At 39.9% G+C, this 20,411-nt stretch overlaps 1 protein-coding gene across 7 annotated transcripts in view; it reads left to right on the top strand.

The window, feature by feature from the left end:
- ATP8A1 (ATPase phospholipid transporting 8A1) overlaps positions 1-20,411 on the top strand; it is a 242,128-nt gene that overhangs the window by 212,728 nt on the left and 8,989 nt on the right. For 6 of the 7 annotated variants that reach the window (XM_019928250.3, XM_019928247.3, XM_073805203.1 and 3 more), the window contains 3 exons: positions 10,866-10,954; positions 12,007-12,099; positions 19,438-19,529. In XM_019928250.3, coding sequence (XP_019783809.1) covers positions 10,866-10,954; positions 12,007-12,099; positions 19,438-19,529 — 274 coding nt within the window. Of the gene's footprint in view, positions 1-10,865; positions 10,955-12,006; positions 12,100-19,437; positions 19,530-20,171; positions 20,249-20,411 lie in introns of all 7 variants that reach the window. The other variant, XM_073805201.1, reaches the window with a different exon arrangement.

Here is a 20,411-nt window from a genome sequence, read left to right as displayed (position 1 = left end):
TTCTGGTATAATTGCAAACATATTGGGGTTTATCCAAAACACCCTTCTCCTTAGTTATTTTCTGGGTGTTCTGCTCTATCTACTTTTATGGAGAAAGTAATAATTCATCCCATATAAGAGTCCAATTTAGCTCAATTCAACTGAGATTTATGGAGTGCCTTGTGTCAGGACCTATACTGGGTGTCAGTGGATCAAAAGTTGAAAAAAGAGAGTCCTGAGGAGCTTGAGTCATGAGCAAACCAACAGATCAACAGATCATTAGAATGTAAGACGCTAGTTATTTTGATCAGGATTCGCAGGGGCTAGCAGAGGAGAGGGCACTCAACCCCCCAGGCTACAGTTCGGAGAGTTTAGAAAGGTTTCTTGGTACTGCTGTTCCCCACACTGTGCAGGAAGCCAAGAGAAAGAAGGGCCTTCCAGCTAGAGAGCAGCCCAAGCAAAGAGGGAAGTTGGGGTTCCTGAGGGAGCTGGAACTGAGAAGTGTAGCCAAGACCAGATCACAGAAAGTTACCCGAATGTATTTACATCATTACAGTAAGCTGTGGCAGATTGCAATTCCTTATGAAATACATAGTATTCCAGAAGGTACCTGAGGCCATAGAACACAGATTCAGGTCAGAGGACGTGCTATATAAATGCTAGTAATAAGCTAGTGAGTGATGAAGAACATTTTTTATATTTTGGCCTGAATATGTATCACATAATATAATTGAAAATTTGCAAGAATTCTGTTGAGCTAAAATAAGACATCAAAGACCTTTCTCAGCGATAAGCTCCAGACCATAGAACTTGGCATGGGTATTCCTCTGTCTTTGGGTTTTATCCGAGGGATGTTTTGAGCCTCACCACCCAAGATGTGTAGCCACTGAAGACTTTCAGTGGAAGTTCACCTCTTCAAGCCAAAGTTCGCATGAGCTTGAAATTTCTCTCTGGTTAAAGTGCAGAGTTCACCACTTAGTGTTGACCCAGTTATGCTTATGTACCTCTCAGTTCAACTCCATGCCCAGGTACTATAACGAATTCAGACAGAAAGGGTTAAATTTCTGAGAAAGGCTCCCACAACTTGGAAATCTCTGTCACGCCATGGTGTTTCCCAGGCTTTGGTCACAAAGACGCTTTAAGAAACCTTTGCAAGTTTACATTCAAATAACACAATAATATCTGAAAGCAGAGTTGATTTTGATCATCTGATGTCGTTTCCATACATCAGTGGCAGTGTTGCCAGGAGAAGGCACAATTTCGATGCAGTTAAAAGCATTCTGTGGGGATTCCCTGGTGGTGCAGTGGTTGAGAGTCCGCCTGCTGATGCAGGGGACACGGGTTCATGCCCCGGTCCGGGAAGATGCCACATGCCGCGCAGCGGCTGGGCCTGTGAGCCATGGCCGATGAGCCTGTGCGTCCGGAGCCTGTGCTCCGCAACGGAAGAGGCCACAGCAGTGAGAGGCCCGCTTACCGCAAAAAAAAAAAAAAAAAAAAAAGCATTCTGTGTATATAACATTGATATTTTGCCATTAAAATATAGATGTTAACCTTGTGGGTTTCAGCTTTCAGGGTACTAAAGAGTATCACTGTATCTCAGGCTCAGTGAGTCAGCCTCCCCAGTCCCCTGAGAAAGGGAGCTGGAGGAGGAGATACCATGTGGGTAACTGCGGTGGGATGAGATGGGACTGAAAGTGAAATACAGCAAGAGAATCTACCTTTTCCAAAGAAACATTCAGCTGATAACAGCAGAGACGAAGCATTGAGGAGCAGTAAGGAGGGAAGAGCCACAACTTGGTGGGAAAGGTCCAGAAAGTTTGTATGAAAAGAAACAATACCTGCATAACCTGAAGTTGAGCACTGATTTTTTTTTTTTCTTTTGATGAAAATGATTTCATGAAGAAGATGGTTCCAGAGGAGACCAGAAGGGTTAACTGAAACATAGGAGGAAGCAAGAGAAGTTAAATGATCTCATAACTTGGTAGATGGCTCTGAAACAAAAGAAAAGTGGGAGTTGTGGGTTCTGAGGGTCACAAAACCACATCACAGTACAGATCATCTCTGAAGAGTTGCTCTACCAGGATGTTTCAAAGAAGCCAGAGCCAGAAAGAACAATTAAACTCAGATTCAATTAAACTCTTGGACACCACACCCAACCAAATCCTAAGAAGCACATAACAGGATATACAAGCTATATGTAATATAAGCTTTTGGAGTTTTCTTCAAAACTTGCTAACTCCCTTGGAAAAGCCCTAAATCTCAAAGATAAATAGCCCTCCTACCCCAAAAATTTGAAAGGTCTCATTCACAACAGCAAGGAGAGACTTTAGCCAGATGTGTGTATGGTTAATGGGAAAAAAAACTGGAAAATTTGACAAAAATGAGAGAATATTTTTTAAACGAGTTGAATAAATAAACATACCATGTCTCTGAATAAGAGGATCACTATTAAATCATCACTTCTTTCCATTAGAGAACTGTTTGGGGGAAAAGAAAAAAAAATACATCTTCTCCTTGTGATTGTGATCTAACCTAGGAAAATAATTCTAAGTGCAGAAAAAGGTTAGAGTGTGACTGAAAAGGGCAGCTTTATTATAACTTGTTTAGTTGTACCGTTTAGACAGATACCATTGAGTGTATGTCCCCTCAGATGCCTCCCGACTCTGCAATGTCCATGGTGACAAACGTGTCCACACAGTATTTCCCTAAATTCTTATTCTTCACTTTCTGATCAGCTGGTGAACCGGGAGTAGGAAACAGGTCATAGACAATGCACCCTCCCTCACCTGGCTAGCTGAAGCCTTGGCCTCTTCCTCTGAATACCTCCCAAATCAGTAAAAATTGATGTTTTTGCCTTTTTTTTTTTTTTTTTTTTTTGCGGTACGCAGACCTCTCACTGCTGTGGCCTCTCCCGCTGCGGAGCACAGGCTCCGGACACGCAGGCTCAGCGGCCATGGCTCACGGGTCTAGCCGCTCCGCGGCATGTGGGATCCTCCCGGACCGGGGCACAAATCCGTGTCCCCTGCATCGTCAGGCGGACTCCCAACCACTGCACCACCAGGGAAGCCCCGATGTTTTTGCTTTTTAAATAAAATTCATAATAAAAAGTTTTCAATTATATGGTTAGCTTACAGTCATTAAATAAACTTCTGAAAAAAGAAGGAAAAAAACAACAGCTTCACAACCCAAAGGTAATCCCTGTAAACATATGAGTCCAGTCTTTTTCTATCCTTAATTTGTGTACTTATCTTTGATTAGATAATTTATTCTTTTGACAAATATATATCAAAGGACTAGTCTAGGTTCTGGAGATACAGCAGTGAACAAAAGAGAAAAGGCCTGCCCTCGGGAGCGTATATTCTTGAGAATAAAGAGAGAAACAAAAGTACATTCTAGAGCGTGCGGATGGTAAGTGCTGTGGAGCACTGTAGTGCAGGAAAAAAGCTAGAAATTACTGCCGTGGCGGTGTGGTGCTGCTTTAGGTGCAGTGGCCGTGGGAGATCACTGCAAAGATGACCTTCGAGCAGAGACCGGAAGTGGGGTGAGGAAGCCCTGAGGCCGCCTGCAGAAAGAATTGCAGGCAGGAGAGATGGCCAAGTGCTGAGACACTGAGGAGGCCAGAGTGCGGAAGCAGAACGAGGGCAGGAGGGAGCGAGTAGTAAAGGAGCTAGAGGGATGGGGCAGAGCATCCCTGGCCAAGAGACAATTGTAAAGATGCGCTTAGACTCCCGAGTCCCTGGAGGGTTGAGCGAGTCCCTGGAGGGTTGAGCGCAGTCACAGTCTGGCTTATTAAATGATTGCTCTGGGTGCTGTGCTGAGGATAGATTGCTATGGGAACAGAAGGAAAGGCACACATGAAAAGGCCGTTGGGGGGGTAATCCAGAGGAGAGAGGTGGCGGAGCATGAGGCACGGGGGAGGGGCTGTGAAGTGGGTAGACTCTGGATTTAAGGAGAAGGGAGTTTTGCCCTTAGAATCTCTTTAATTTTTTTTTTTTTTTTTTGCATTTTTTGCGGTACGCGGGCCTCTCACTGTTGTGGCCTCTCCCGTTGCGGAGCACAGGCTCCGGACGCGCAGGCTCAGCGACCATGGCTCACGGGCCCAGCCGCTCCGCGGCATGTGGGATCCTCCCAAACCCGGGCACTAACCCGTGTCCCCTGCATCGGCAGGCAGACTCTCAACCACTGCGCCACCAGGGAAGCCCCAGAATCTCTTTAATTTTTAAATTTATTTGATACAATATATATGACTTACTATTTATCATTTTAACCATTTTTAAGTGTACTGTTCAGTGGTGTTAAGCTCATTCACAGTGTTGTGCAGCTGTCATCACCATCCACGTCCAGAACTTTTTCATCTTCCCCACCTGATACTCTAGACCCATCAAACAATAACTCCCCGTTACTGCTTCCGCCCAACCCCTGGCAGCCACTATTCTACTTTCTGTCTCTGAACTTGATTACCCTAGGTACCCCTTGTAAGTGGAATCCTGTAATATTTGTCCTTTAGTATCTGGCTTATTTCACTTAGCGAAATGTCTTCGGGGTTCATCTATTTGTAGCCTGCGCCAGAACCTCATTCCTTTTTAAGGCTGAATGACAGCACATGATATTTATAAGCCACATTTTGTTTATCCATTCATCTGTTGATGTTTCCACCTTTTGGTTATTGTGAATAATACTGCTATAAACATTGATATGTGGATTTTTTTTTTAAATAGAGCAGATCAGATTTACCAATGGATTGGAAGTGTGGTCTGAGAGAAAAAAGGAGGAAAAGCAAGTTTTTTGGCCAGAGCAGCTGGAAGGATAAAGTTTATGTTTGCCGAGACAGGGAAGACTGGGGTTTTATATTCTTTTTATTTAACGTAGCAAAATAGTCACGTTGTGTAGTTAAGAAAAGTCTTCATTAATGCCGGTATGAGACCTTCCTTCTCTTCCTGCCCATTCTACATCCCTTCCTTGCCCCCCCCCCCACAAAAAAATTGTTACTTTTAGTTATCATACTTTCCCTGGATTTGCCAAAATATTTCTGTTGATTCAAAAGGGAGATGGGGAAGGTAATTTAACATACTTAGCTTTTAATGCATGTCACTCAGCCTTTGTAACAGAATAAATGACCTCTATTGGAAAAGGATGGTTAGGGAGCTGAATCAAGCCCTTCTCCTCTCTCCCCAAATCACATAAATATCTAGTTATAACTGCTCCCAGAATAACTCCATGCCAGAGCACAAGAAAGCCAAACAACATCTCAGGAATATAGTCCCAAGGCTCTGGTGTTTTTTGACCTTTAATCGCTCTAAACACTAGGTTGTAAGAACTTATTTATTCAACAATTATTTATTGAACACCTGGCTGGTGGTTAAGCACTTGGGCTGTAAGAATTCATCAAGATATATTTCTTCCTCTTACAGGGATTATAGTCTGTAACTAGAAAATGGGTAATAGTTACCACCAAAGTGGAAGCACAAAGTAGGGTCAGCTAACCCAAGTCTAAGGAAAGCAGTGACATCTGATGTGAAAACTAAAGAGCAAGCAGGAGTCACAGATACAGGGTCCAAGGACGAGAGTAAGCTTGGGCAGATTCCAAAATCTGAAACACTTTGTGAAGCTAGAGATGGGGGCTGGCTTGAGAGATGTTGTAGGGGACGTAATCAGAAGTCAGGTAGGAAAGGTCATGAAATCATATTACGGATTTTTGTACTCCATCCTGAGGGTGGTATAAAGCCACTGAAAGGGTTTAATCCAAGAACTGCTCAAAGCTAATTTGCACTGTGGCTCTGGCTGTAGTGGGGGGACTGGCTAGAAGCAGAGCAGGACGGGAGTCACCAAGTCCACGCATGAGGCTATTAGGAGGACAGGCAAGTTTTGGACTGGAGTAATGGCAGCAGGGTGAGCGAGAAGTAGATGGGTCTCAAGATACTAAAGCACAACAGAACCTGGTGATAAAGCAGATATAGTATCAAGAGGCAGTTCAAGAATAGAGCCCAGCTTCCGTCTCAGGCAGGTGGTGATGAAGCTATTCCCTGAAGAGATTGCACGAAGAAAGAGCAGGTCTGGGAGGAAGACAGTGTGTGTTCAGTTGGGGAATGTATTAAGTTTGAAGTGCCTCTTTGACATTCAAGTTCAGAGCTGGCTGGTCTGTGTTTGAAGCACAGGCAAGAGATCTAAGCCACAGGGAGAGACCGTGACTGATCCCCATGTAGATAATAGAAACTTCCAACCTTCCCAGGGAGTGTGTGTATATGATAACAGAAGGCTCCTGAGAGAATGCCAGGATAGTCTACCTTTCCCTTTATTCAGGACTTGTCCAAACAATCAGCTTCCTAACAATTACACTCTTCGAACAGCATCTTTAATAGCTTGGACAGTATTATCTCATATAGACGTACATTTACTTAACCAGCCACGTAGTTTTTCCTGTTAGTTTTCACTGATGTTTTACTATTTTTAAAAAAACGCACAATGAATATTTGCATTCCGCAAAATTAGTTCCTTGGGATGTTAGAAAGCAGTATATAGGAAAAAGTGTTCCATGGTCGATAAATGTATTTTGGAAACCTTGATTTTAAAAACTCTTCAGTAGGTTCTTTACTGTGATTTCTCAAAGCCTTAAACACGCTACTCTGCCCTGTGACTCTCCAGGAGGGGTATGCTGTCGTTTGTTTATACCTTTACTAAGCCTTGGGCCATGACAGGCTTTTGGAGGGAGCGCTTTCAGGACTAGTGACCACAGAACAGTTTCATAGGATATTAACCTGTATGTAAAAGCTGTACCAGATTTCAACACATAGTCCCAGAAGTTGAATTATCAAATTAACAGGAATGCATGTGTGTGTTCTTGATGCACATGTCAATTACCTTTCCCAAAGGCAAGTACATTGCTGATGGGAATGTAAATTACTCCACATACCTGTTTCACCATACCTCCCCACTCCCCCAAGTGTGATCATGAATTGTTTAAATCTGATCTAATTTGGTAATGTTTCTGTGACTACAGAGAGGCCCAGCATTTTTCCATGTTGTTGATTACTTGCTGCTGCTTTTGTGAATACCTTCTCAGGTCTTTTGCCTATCTGTTGGAATCTTAGCTATTCTTATGAAGATAAGTGGTCTATTTTTATAATCAGGTTTTAGTGCAGAATTTCATATACTTATGGCAGCCATTTTCCCAAGTTCTTATGTATCATTTATTTTTTCGTTCTTTTTGAACACGTGGAACTTCTCCATTTTCATGGGTCAGTTCTTTAAAGCATTTCTTTTTATAGCTCTTTTCCCACTGTTTTTAAGCTTAGAAAGTCCTTTTATAAAGTTTTATCTAGACACTTAATAATCACTGCTTGTTTTTTTGTTGTTGTTATTAACATTAACTCGTAACTCCTCTGGTATTTATATTATTTATATTAATTTATCTTGCTGCCCTCCCCGCCCCCGACAGAAGAAACTAACCAAGTTTTACGGCACTGTTTTCTGAATTTTCCCTTCCAAATTAATATATTGTGCCCATGCAATCTTTAATAATTTTTATGAAAACAATTTTATCTCCATTTCCTACATTAGCAAATTGAGATGAATGGCAATTTATTAGGGTTCAGTTACTCGGCCAGTTTCAGTCTTGAGATGAGTATATACTGTGATGTTAATGTGATGAAAACCATGACATTTATAAACTTACACTTAATTTGATGTTGTGATAAAAATGTCCTTCCTCGAAGCTCATGGGAGAGATTACTGAAAAGAACACAAGACTCGAGTGTTTAAAGGAATTTGAAAATTAAAATGAAGAAAGGAACGTTTGTTAATAATCAGTGGTAGTAATAAAAGCAGCCACTTTATAAACATTATTGGTTTAATTCTTACAATCCACTTTACAGCTGAGGAAGCAGAGACCCCGAAGTTACTCCCTCCATCTCTGAGAGCTGGGACAGGCAGAGCCACCACCACTTCCAGGGCTGTTTATCACCAGCCCTGCTCTAGTTGGGGTCCGCGGATATAGTTTTAGGACTCCCCAGGGAGCCTTCTTATTTAGATAGTGTCTGTACTTAAGCGAAGAATCAGCATCCTAGTTCCCCACTTGGACATTTATAGGGTAAAAGGAGGGACAGACTTAAAAAGTGCATTGCTGAAAGTTTGTAGGCAGGCAGGTAGCACATCGAAATTCTCTCCTCCAAGACTGAACATGGGAGACACTGCAGGTGAAAAAGTAAGTGTTCCTCTCTGTGTGGGAACGTGGGTACCAAGGGGTCACCTCACTGTGGGTCAGAAGGTAAGCCCTCTTATCTGCTCAGGCCCCTCGGCTTAGCTAACTGCACGTGAGCTAGGATTTTCTCAAACGTTCTTTCTCTGCAAGTTCACAGGGAAATTTCAAAACAATTCCTCATTCCTCTGCCGCAGCTTGCGTTTTCAGGCAGTGATGGTTCATTTTTGAAGCCCGCGTGGCCCGATGCTGAGACAGCATCGCTCTGCAGACAAGCAATTGTTTGTTCCCGGAGCAGGACCTGTGCCCTCAAGTGTACTGGCTTTGCAGCTCCCTGGGCTGATCCTTTCTCAAGTCCCCCGGGAGGCACTTTTGTGGCAGATTCCATTTGGTTTCAAAGGGCCTCGAGGAGGGGCGTCGGGGCTGCTTGGCGTGGCCCCCCAATCTCCCATGTTAGGAGCGACTTGCCAGCCGCTGGCGGAGGGAGCGCGAGCCCGGCCCCGGACAAGCTGCTCCTGACCCCCCACCCCCATTGTCTGCGGGATCGGGCGTCTTTTCCCAGCCGACCTGCCTGCGAGTGGAGAGATGTGAAAAGTTAGAGACAAAAATGGTCTCTACAGAGTGAGGGGGAGCTTTCTTGTACAGAAAGGAAGGAAATACCTCTGTGGGATTTTATTCTCCCCCCCCCCCGCTTCATCCAAAAAATACAAAGAGGCTCTCTGTCTTTAATGCGAATGTCGGCTTTAAATCTTTTAGGTTTGGATTAACTCTGCAAAAGAAAAAAAAATCTGACAGGCTTTCAGATATGACGCAGAAAAACTTCTTTCCCTTCAGTGCATGGCGTTCATTTGCAAAGCCAAAGGCTGGTGGACTGAATAGTGGGCGCCAGTCTCCCCGTCATAGTTAACATTACAATGGTCAGAATTAGCGGCCTCCTTCACCACCAGTGGACATTTAATACGGGGTGGCAAAGGCGAGAATAAATCTTTCTTCTCTTGCCCCCAAATTAAAAGAGATTATAAAATTAAGCCAAGTAAAAGAGGTATTTTCAGTTACATGACTTAGAATCTCATCTTACCTTTTTCCCGTAGAAGGAAAAAGAAATGTGCCGTTTTGCAGTCATTACCTAACTCAAAAGCTTCCTTCCAACTAAACAAAACCCACTGACTTGATGGACATTTCCTATTACACAGTTATTGTTGGTTTTCACTATTGAGGATGTCAGCAAGCATGTCGAAGATCATGTTTTGCTTATAAAATAAAATGACTTTTATGTGAATATCTTTCGTCTTGGTGGTATCTACAATGTGGGTGCTATTCCATTGAATCCACGTGGCAACATTTACTTTCTGAAATTTTGGGTAATAGCATGTTCTTATTTTAACGTTGTGTTCAGAGCTGTGTCAGCCTAGATAGAGGGAAACCTGAGTATCCTTGTACCAAGAGTCCGTATCAATAAGCTTGTGTTCATGTAGGAAAAATTTTAAACAGCAGCTCCTGGTCTCCAGTTGAGAGTCAAAATGAATAGGTAATCTGAAACACAACTTAAAATTTGTAATCTTTGTATTTGATAAGGATTGATTGATTAGGACTGTTTATGTGTAATTGTGAACCTGCCTATACGAATTAAACTCTGAATCATTTTTAATTCCTGACCCGGTTAAAGAAAAAAATTTCTTGCGTGAGTTTTAATGGGATGTAAATGTGTGTGCGTTGGTTGGCTACTTCAGAATGGAGTTATAACAATACGTCTATGGATTTAAATAGGTACTGCAAATTTATTCTTGATAAATAGACTCGAAGTGAAGCAAAATATCCCTTTTGGTTTTATTATATGACACTATCCCTTTTAAGCTCTAGTAATCTAATTACATTATAAAGGGATTTTTTTTATTATAATCGCAAATAACTAATAGAATTTGTTGATTTTTATTATAGAATCATTTTCTTTGCAACCCCAAAGACTCTGATATAGCAATTTGGGATTTAATACAAAGGAATGCTTAAAGTTATTTTAATACATTTTTATTTGGGTTTTACATACTAAACATTTGGCTTGACTTTAGCAATAACAGGATACACCGAAACAAGTTACGTAAATCTTTGAACAAAAATTAATATTATTCCTATCTAATATCAAATTGTTATTTTTCATAGATTCCTTAATTAATTTGTTTATACTGTATTCATGATCTATCTGGATGATCTTTTAGTATCATGCAATATTTTAGAAAAGCAAATTTTTATGTGCCAGCGATAGTAAATGTAGCTTTTAATTAGGATTGATTTTCCATGTTGTATTATAAGAGAATTTAATCCAGTGTATGTTTGAAGTTTGCTCAAAAAGATAAATTTTTATATTCTAAGTTATAAAAGAAGGTCAAAGTTTATTACTCCATTGTTTTGATCACAGTAATAAAAATTTCACATAAAACTATGAAAAGATTTGGCACATGATAAAACTTTGTTGTATTGGCTACTTGAAGGAAAAAAAGAAATGTAGAAAAGGCATGTTTTAATATGTTTGGCTTTTAATTCCAAATATTTCACAAGTGTGAATTCAGAGTTATTGTATACTCTCTTGCAGAATGAGATTCTTAAAATTATTTTACTTGAAATCATATAAAAACTAAACATGAATGATGTGTTTCTTGGTTTTTAAAGTAATACTGTTTCTGATGCTTTTACTCAGGCAGCCATGTTGTTCAGTTCCGGAGTCTTTTGGACAGGCCTGTTATTTATCCCTGTGGCCTCTTTGCTTCTTGACGTGGTGTACAAAGTGTAAGTATAATGCTCAGTTATGTCGTTAACAACACAGATGCATATTAATCCTCAGATTTCTCTCGTTGTAACATTAACTCTAGTGTAGAGCTTACAGAGTAGGAATTAGTAATATTAATTCTACATAAAGAAGAAAGGAGTGATTGAAGAATTAGAAAACTAAGTTAGTTTAAAAGAGCGAACAGAAGTAAAGCAGGTAGCTTCAATTAACATTTTTGTTAATCAGCCTGAAAAACCCGTTCAAGGTAGAAGAAAAAATTCTTTTACCTCCAAATACATATATATATAAATTTTTAGTGAACAGTAGTTGTGAAAGGGAATTTTTGCTTGCCTGATTCTAAACATGTATAAAACAGAATAGAAGAAACTACAACTTTACTAATCTTTCTCAAGGATTATAAGTTTTAAAGTGTCCTCTCTTCCCACAAAAAAGATATCATTAAAGTTAGTTAATGTGATGCTTATTTAATAACTGAGAGTTTTAATATTGTAAACGTAAACCATTTATTTTATGACTGTTGTTTCTATAATTATATTAATGCCCAGAATTACTGTAGTCTTTTTTTTTTTAATAAATTTATTTATTTATTTTTGGCTGTGTTGGGTCTTTGTTGCTGCGCGCGGGCTTTCTCTAGTTGCAGCGAGCGGGGGCTACTCTTCGTTGCAGTGCGCAGGCTTCTCATTGCATTGGCTTCTCTTATTGTGGAGCACAGCCTTTAGGTTCGCGGGCTTCAGTAGTTGTGGCACACGGGCTCAGTAGTTGTGGCTCACGGGCTCTAGTGTGCAGGCTCAGTTGTGGCACACGGGCTTAGTTGCTCCGCGGCAAGTGGGATCTTCCCAGACCAGGGCTCGAACCCATGTCCCCTGCATTGGCAGGCAGATCCTTAACCACTGCGCCACCAGGGAAGTCCCTACTGTAGTTTTTTAGATTCTATGGAAAAATTGCTTGTACACTGGTTACTGTTGTACTTAGCAGCAGCATGATCAAAACTAGTTTCATAAAGTCTTAAATCTTCACACGAATACTTCTACCCTTTTTTTTTTTTTTGCAGTATCAAGAGGACTGCTTTTAAAACATTAGTGGATGAAGTTCAGGAGCTGGAGGCAAAATCTCAAGACCCAGGAGCAGTTGTGCTTGGGAAAAGGTAAAATATGCCCTGAATATGTTCTTTTCCAAGTGAACTTTAAATGTCTTTTGCTAGTGGTTGGAAATAAGCAGTTAAACGTGTTTATCTGTTAACATGGAGCTAGCAGCGTCACTGACAAATTTTGCAGTCAGAGAGATGCAGATTCAGATCACATCTTTCTTCGCTAAGCTGCAGGTGACCTTAGCCAAGTTGCTTAGCGCTGCTGAGCCTCAATTTTCTCATCTCTACAATGGGAGTGATAATACCTCCCTCATGGCCAGTTGTGAGAATTGGATAAAATACTGTGGATAAAGCAGATGGCTTGCCATCTGGTGCTTAATGAGCACTCAATAAATGGTAGGTACAAATAGTGTTTATTATTAAACTGAAAAAGAAAAAAAATAACACAGTAGAATATAGTCAAAATCAGAGCTTGACATAAAGTCAGCTCTCCCACAGTTACCTTTGTGGTTCAGTACATTGTTAGGAACTGACCTGGGCATATGTCTGTCATATATGAAGTCAGTTATGTCTTCCAAGTCCTCCTTACCACCCCCCGCCCCGCAAAAAAGCAAGGTTAGAAAGCTAACTGAATTGACTAAATTTCACAAAACATTATAGAAAAGAATTTAAGCTTATATGAAAGCACTCTGTGATATACCACAATTATGAAGAAAATACGAGGAATTTATTCTTTCTGTCTTTCATCACACTAAAGTGAGCCAAGGTTTTGTCTCAACCATAGGAAACGTTTTGCCCTGGTCTGTGTCACCTTCATCGTGGTTCACTGTTGTTAGTCAGTTTGACACAGTGGAGTGTCAGACTGGGAACTCAGGCTGAGACCTTGGCTTCCAGCCCTCTCGTGCTCTCATTAGGCCGAAGGAGCACGTCACACGCCAGTCTGTGCCTCTCTTAAAAATAACAGCACTGGCATCTGTGGGGCGTGCACCACATGCTGGGTGCTGCACTCCTCACTTCACAGGTACTATTGCATTACACTCCTGCAACGACCCTGTACAAATCCATCATCCCCAGTTTTTCCAGATGAGGAAACCGGGGCTTAGACAGACCAGGTTCTCAAGGTCAGAAGTGACCACGCTGGGCCTTGAGCCCATGTCAGTTGATTCTAGAAACCCTGTTGCTAACCATGCACTATTCTGCCTCCTGCTGCTGCTTTTCAAGAACGTAGGATGGCAGCAAAACTAGCCTGCCGCTAACAGGACAGTTCGTAGCCTCTCCGAGTCGGTGTCCCTGTGTACCTGATGGGCTGCTACCTTTGCGGTTACAGGTGTAGCTACTCCTCCCTCCACCTTCTCCTCATCTCTTCCCTTCACCTCCAAGTCAACATCTATTCTATTGCCTTTCATAACTAGTTCCTCAGTAAATGTTTTTTCCCTCTTTCACTCTAGCTGTAAAAAGGATGTGGTGAGAGTTCTAGCTCACAAAATTGTGAACCAAAATATTTATTCACAATTATTAGGGAAAGTCTACTGATAACATTGTTACTACCCTTAGTAAATTTCTCCTATTTGTATGTTAATAAAACCTACGTTAAGCCCCTCCATGTGATACTGGTTTTCCATCGTTTGTAGTATATCGGTGACTTCAACAATTCATAAGTCAGGCTGAGGGTTCCATGTGATGACCTCTGACCTCTGGGTCCTAAAGACCTGAGTCTGTGATGTGTGTAGTCCCTTACATTAAATAAGTCAGAGAACCTAGAAGGAAAGAAGTGAATTCCGCCGTAACTGACAACCAGCTTCTCCAAGAAAATGCATCTGATAAATTTCCTGCTGCTGCTCAGCTCATTTGCCTAAAACAGCTGTTCAGCTTTTCTTAAGGACTCAGGACTAAGTTAGATGTTAGCTGAATACCCCAGACAAAAACCCCTAGTACAGTAGGGACCCTGTGTTGCCTTTGCTGCCAATCGCTGAAGAGAAGGATGGCGATGGTCAGTGCGGCATGGTGTCTCCCTGCTAAACGGTAGCTAGAGGAAGGAGGAGAAAAAGATCTGTGAAAGGGGAAAAGTAGCAACTGGTTGGAAAAGTCTTAACACCAAACTACATTCTAAGGCAGTTTAGAAATTGTCAGATAGATTTTATTGATAGAACTCTTTCAGAAACCTTGGAGAATAAGACTCATGTCAAATTTCAAAAAACTAGCTAATTTCATCTGCATTTTTCAAAGAGGAAGAAATAGTGATTTCTGTGTATTCTAGTGATACCAGGCTTCCCTGAGTGCCAAAACACCACATTATTTTACGCCTCCCGGTCTCCACACATGCTGTTCCTTGTCTAGAGCTGATACCCCTTACAGACTGGGTAATCCAATTCCTAGCTTTCAAAACCCAGTCCAAATGCAATTCCCTCAGCTTTTCACAGATAAAATCAATTCTTATTCTGCTATCTCTGTATCTTGTTTGTTCTTCTGTTTTTACGTTTATTGCATTATGATATAGTGTATTTGTTCGCCTTATGCTTGTTCGTCTCCCCTACTAGATGGAGCTCCTTGTAGGAGAGGCCTCTGTCCTGGTCTTAACTGCAACCCAGAACCGGCCACAGAGCCAGGAACATAGTAACACTCAGTCAATATTTGTTGAGTGGATGAATGTATGGCCAAGAGAGTTAACTAAGGAATGAATGAACGAACGAATGAAAGGGTGGGTGAAAGGATAGTTGAGTAGTGGGGTTGACCTGTGGGTAATTAAATTAAAATGTGATAACAAGAACATAGAAGTATATAGGTTACACTTCCCAAACTAGTAACGCCTAGCGTTAATGATTGTTTACTTTTTTTGTCATAGAATGATGCAATTCTTAAGAAAGTTCTTGCGGGTTGATCATCCCAATTTTTTTAATCTTCACTAAGCACTACTATGAAGTCAACCTAGATGTAAAATGAAAGAGTGTCAGAGAAACTATAACTTACTTGTAAGCACCATATCCAGATTAGTATTTATAAGAATTTATTTCTCATCTCTACTCATTTTCAAAAATTGGAACACCTTGGTTAAAAGAATTAGTCCTTTTTATAGAAATAGTATGCCACTTATCATAATTTCCAGCAAATTAGATATATTTTAATTTTACATCGAAATTTTGAGGAAAAAGGTATGTTTCATCGTTTAAGTATATTGCTTTTGAGCCATGGGTTATGGTAGAAATCAGTTTAAGTCTAAAAAATTGGGAGAATAAAGCCAAACCTTATTCCTAATACTGTGTAGCCATGGCTTATTTTTGTGTGTTAAGAAAATGACTTTAAGCTGTGAAATCCTGTTCTTTGCTTTTACTTTATGTGGACATGCTCCAACACTAGGGAGCTGAAGCATCTTCATTCCCAAAGTCCAAAAAGCTTTGAAATTCAATTTTTTCCATAGGTTTCTAGCAAAATTTGCTGGAAAAACCAAAACAATTTGTACTATAAATATAAGGACATTGATCGTGTTTATTTTTCTACAATGTAATATTCCTGTATTTTATAGCAGGAATATTAATTTTTGGAATATGGGCCTCTAAGATGCCACTTGGGAGTATTACATCTACACATTGTGTGTAACATATTACTTTTTCTAAAACAAAACAAAACAAAATGTGAATTCAGAATCCCAAAGATTTAAAGTAAGGGGTTGTGGACAATGGGCTCATTAGAGACAGGGCAGTTATTACTGGATACCTTTCACGTGTGTGTGAAGCAATGCATCTTATGGTAAGGCAGTATGAATAATGAGTCTCATAATTTTTTGTATCTAACTGTAGACATTAGCCAGCATATCATCATCAGCCGTTACTAAATAGAATTTTAGCCCAGGATCTTCAGGTCAGTCCTTATTAATCTGTCTATCACCACTGTGTGGCCCACAGCCTTAGCTTTAAAAAAGACAGTAGGGAAGTATGGATGTCAGTCAGATCATTTGGTCATGGGGGTGGTGATGGTGTTCTCTCCCAGCTTTTTTCTGTATTGTTTACCTTAATGAAAAGCAATTTTAACATTGCCCCAGAACTAATAGAAAAGAAACTATATTTTTCAATTTTCACCTGGGTTTTATATCAGGATTACATAAATTTCTTTGAGGCTGGGGCGGAGGCGCGGGGTCGGTGGGGAGGTGATTAGGATAGGAGGACATATCAAATGTTTTCCCCCAGCCTACTCTCATCCCTGTGATAAGGGTTCCATCCAACATTTGTAAAGAAATGAGACAGAACGATGAAATACCTCCTCCAGAGCAGAGATTACTTAGGCTTCTTATATTCATCGTTCATCTCCCCACCACCACTGCCTACTACAGGACAGCTGTCGTATGCTATGCACTAAAACATTTCATGAATGAATGAAAACAGCCTGGCAACCCAATAAAACAACAAATGCAAATTGACCACTCTTCAAAGGTAACTGAAAATACCTTAAGACAACATGTTCCAGGACAGTAAATGAGTTTTTACATTTTTTTTTTTTAGTATTTCTAAATGAAATTTTATTTTAAAACGTGGTATATTTCCACCTCACCTCACCAAATATCTAAGTTGCAGCGTTTTAACAGGCTTGGAAATAACGTAAGTGGTAATTGTGTGATTGCATTAAATAAATCGAAAATTTACATAGCTTGGTATGTACATGAAAGACCCTACAAACTGAGTAAAACTACTGAACGAGAGTTGTGAATAAGATGTGGTTTTAGTTAGAAGGCATCCTAGAGTCTTTTTTTCTCCTCACACTGTGTTAAACTGTTCAACAAAAACTAAACTTTTAACATGTCTATTAATGTTAACATGTTACCAGTATATTTTATAATGTGGCTTGATAGTGATATCAGTACCCATAAACATTGATGGTACAGAAACTGCATAACTTTGAAATGATGAGTAGTTCTCCAAAAGTGGGATAGGACTAGAGAGATACAAATCATCATCAGTTATTATTTATTAAGCACCCTCCCATGAACGGCATTTATATTCTGAGGAGGGAGTTTTTGTTCTATCAAGAGGTCCAGCGTAGCCAAGGCAAAAAGCAAAACACACACAAAAAAAACCTAGTAGTTTTCCTAAGGAAGTGGAGTGAGGGGCATTATAAGTTAAAACTCATGTTCAGCAATAGACTTCTTGTTGAGGTAATGTTGAATATAAACCAAGGCATCAGAAATGAGCCTCACAGAGTATCTTTTGTTTCGTGATGATCTCTGTTCTAGTTGGGGTTTTTTAAATAATAAATTCCGTGGGATCTGGGGGATGGTAAGGGTGGGAAGAACTAGTGCTTCTAAGTGTTGAGTGGTTCCTGAGTACCAGTAACTGTGGTTGAAGCTATACAACTCCCTGAATCCTCCTGTCAGCCTGAGGTTAGGAATTGTCCTGTTCTCCATGAGATGTCCAAGAAAGGTTGCCTAAGGTGACCCAGCTAATAAGTAACAGACTCAGAATTAAACCAAAGTAAGACTGCAAAGCCCAGGCTCTTTCCACAGTAGTGTGCTTCTTTCCCCAGAAAGAGACTTTTCTGCTTTTTTTTTTTAACACTAGACATTAACTTGATGTAACAGCTGAGTGATAAACTAGCCTTATATGAACCGTTACAAAACAAAATTACATTATCTCATATATTTAGGTTGCCATAATATGAAAGGGGCAATTCTCACATCTGCCTTCTTATCGCTTCCATAATTGTAATATTAAAGTATCATGCATTCAGGAAGGCCAGCCCGAAACCTGGAAAACGTATTTTGGGAAGAAGAAGCTCTAGCATGATACATTGCCGTCCTCTAGGCTTCTGTAGTCATTTCAGTTTTAAACACCAGAGACTTGCCAAGCACCCCATCCACGATGCTCTGCTAACAACATCAGACCACCTGCTGCTAAAGCTGCCGACTTCCTCAAAGCGGTTACATATTTTAGTGTCCCTGTGAGTCCCCGGGTCTGTAACGGTAGATCATTTTAAGAGCAGAGTAAGAAAAGTCACTCTGTAAAAATGGCTCCTTCTCATTCCCCATATCTGTTTATTTCACTAGCAAAAACAAGCTTTACAAATTGTTGCAAAACCACTGGAGTTTTAAGATTAATTAGCTTTCTTGCCTTAATTCCCAGTGACAATAAAATATGTCTAATAAATAGCAGTTAACACCCCTAGACTTTTAAAAATGTGTGTAAGACTACTACAGATGTCAACATTTCTAAATATTTTATTTCAGCAAAAGCCTAAATGTCTGTGTAATTACAATGAGTTCATTTTGCAGATGATCCTTTTTTTTGCATATGATAAACATTGTTCCCTTTCGGGGTCTAAAAAAATTGGCAAAATACAGAACTAACATAACTTACAGCAGTTTAACTAAAGCTTTAAAGTGGGGAAACTAAAAGATGGAAGTTTGTCCACTGCGTCAATTCCAGTGATTAAAACAAAATTGCATAAACATTTGCTGCAACACATGTGGATTATTTATTAGCTCTTCATGCTTGTTATGTGTTTGATATCAAAGCAAAGTTTTATAAATCAGCCAATGGAGAAACGGCATGATTGGGAGGATTGATGATGTTTAAAAGTGCACTTTGGAATTATTACTCAAATTCATCTATCCGACAAGTATTTGACTCCCTACTGGGTGAAACACTGTTCTGTGTGCAGGGGAGAAAAACAGATGCATTATTTCTTACATTCTGCTTTTAGAAGTTACATAATTACACGGGTTTGTTTCTGCAGAGAAGATTCTTCTAAACGTTTATTGGAAAATGTGTTTTTTCTTGTCACTTTACCTAGTAAATTATTTTCTGAAAACAGCTTTTTTATTTTAAAATGAAATTAAGGAACACATTTCATACCATATTAGAGTGGTAATGGAATTTTTCTAATTAAAAAGTCTGTGAAATTTCTTCTTTGCATAATTTTTCAGATTTCTCTGTATAACTAAAAAAAATTATTTTACACCAGAATATGTGCAAAGTAGGAAAAAGGTATAGTAATGGTTGATTTTTTTAATTCTAAAATGCCATGCTTGCTATATGTAGTAAGTCTAAATTCCAAGATTTTAGAAGCCACTAACACAACTGGTAGAGTTTGTATTTTTTATTAATTATATTGTGCAGGTTCTGTGTCTGTATTTGACTTAAATATAACTGGGGGTGGGGAAATCTTTTGACTGGACTACTGGGGACAAAACTCTCCTTAGCTGTCAGCAGGGGAAAAAATGGCCTCAAAAGTATCCAGTACTTGAAACCTCATTTGCTGTCTGAGAAAATGGGGTTGAAATAATCACTAGACTCCGGATTTCTCAAGCAATCTTTTGTGTCAGTCTGACTGTCTCTGGTGGTCCTGTGGGCTCTCTGGGTTCTCCACCGAGTTGATAATTCATTTCACACGTTTGCACCTGTTCTGCAGCCTCACGGAGAGGGCGCAACTGCTCAAGAATGTCTTTAAGAAGAACCACGTGAACTTGTACCCATCAGAATCATTGCAACAAAACCTGCTCCGTAAGTATTTGAGTTCTATTTTTTAAACACATCCTCTGCCATTACCTCATAGGATCTGAGAGCAGTATTTTAACTTTAGAGATATTTAACTATTTACAGTTAACACCTAAAACAAGTTTTGCACATTTGCAACATGTTATGTAAATAACAAATGTTTAAAGAATCCTTTGACCACAGCCATCTCACTTTCAGCAAAAGAGATAGAGCATTTGAAAATCTTGCTGCTTTCACTTCAAGAAAAATATTCCGGCATGCCCCTTGTTTCCTTAAGTCTTAAAAAGAACCAGTGAAATAAATCTTAACTCTTAAAAGCTCACTCTGTATTGTTATCTTTCCTACTTGAATAACTTTGCAAGAGCCTTTTCAGCTTTCATACGCAATGACATGTATGTGAAACATCGCACAATTGAAACATGTATTTTCCCCTTCAAAAATATTTATGAATATTTAGAGTTGTAAGAAATTATTAGGTATCGCACCCTCTTAACATTTCAAGGATCTAAAAAAGAATATAATATATAAAGCCCTGTGGTAAATGTATGTGTGTTAGTAATATATCATTTGTTTCATGTTATTTCCACATGTAATTTATTTTCATTTATATATGCTCATGTTTAATGCTTTTGCTCTTTATACTTCAAGAGGCCTTTTCTAAAGATGTGATTCCCTTGGAGGTCATTTCTTATCCCCAAGCCCCCTTGGACCAGGCTGGGGCATGAGTGAGTTTATTTGTAGATGCTGAACGCCCAGAATAATGTCTTCTGCGGGAAGGAGAGCACGCTTCCACTATTCGAAGTTGTGTGTGTTTATCTCCTCCTCTCCCTTGCTTTTATTCTTCCTTCCCTCTCATCCGCCTGATCTATATGGAATACACGCACCCAC

The sequence above is a fragment of the Tursiops truncatus genome, chromosome 5, assembly GCF_011762595.2.
Source record: "Tursiops truncatus isolate mTurTru1 chromosome 5, mTurTru1.mat.Y, whole genome shotgun sequence".
In the NCBI taxonomy this organism is placed as follows: domain Eukaryota; kingdom Metazoa; phylum Chordata; class Mammalia; order Artiodactyla; family Delphinidae; genus Tursiops; species Tursiops truncatus.
This window is presented reverse-complemented; position numbering and strand designations above follow the sequence as displayed.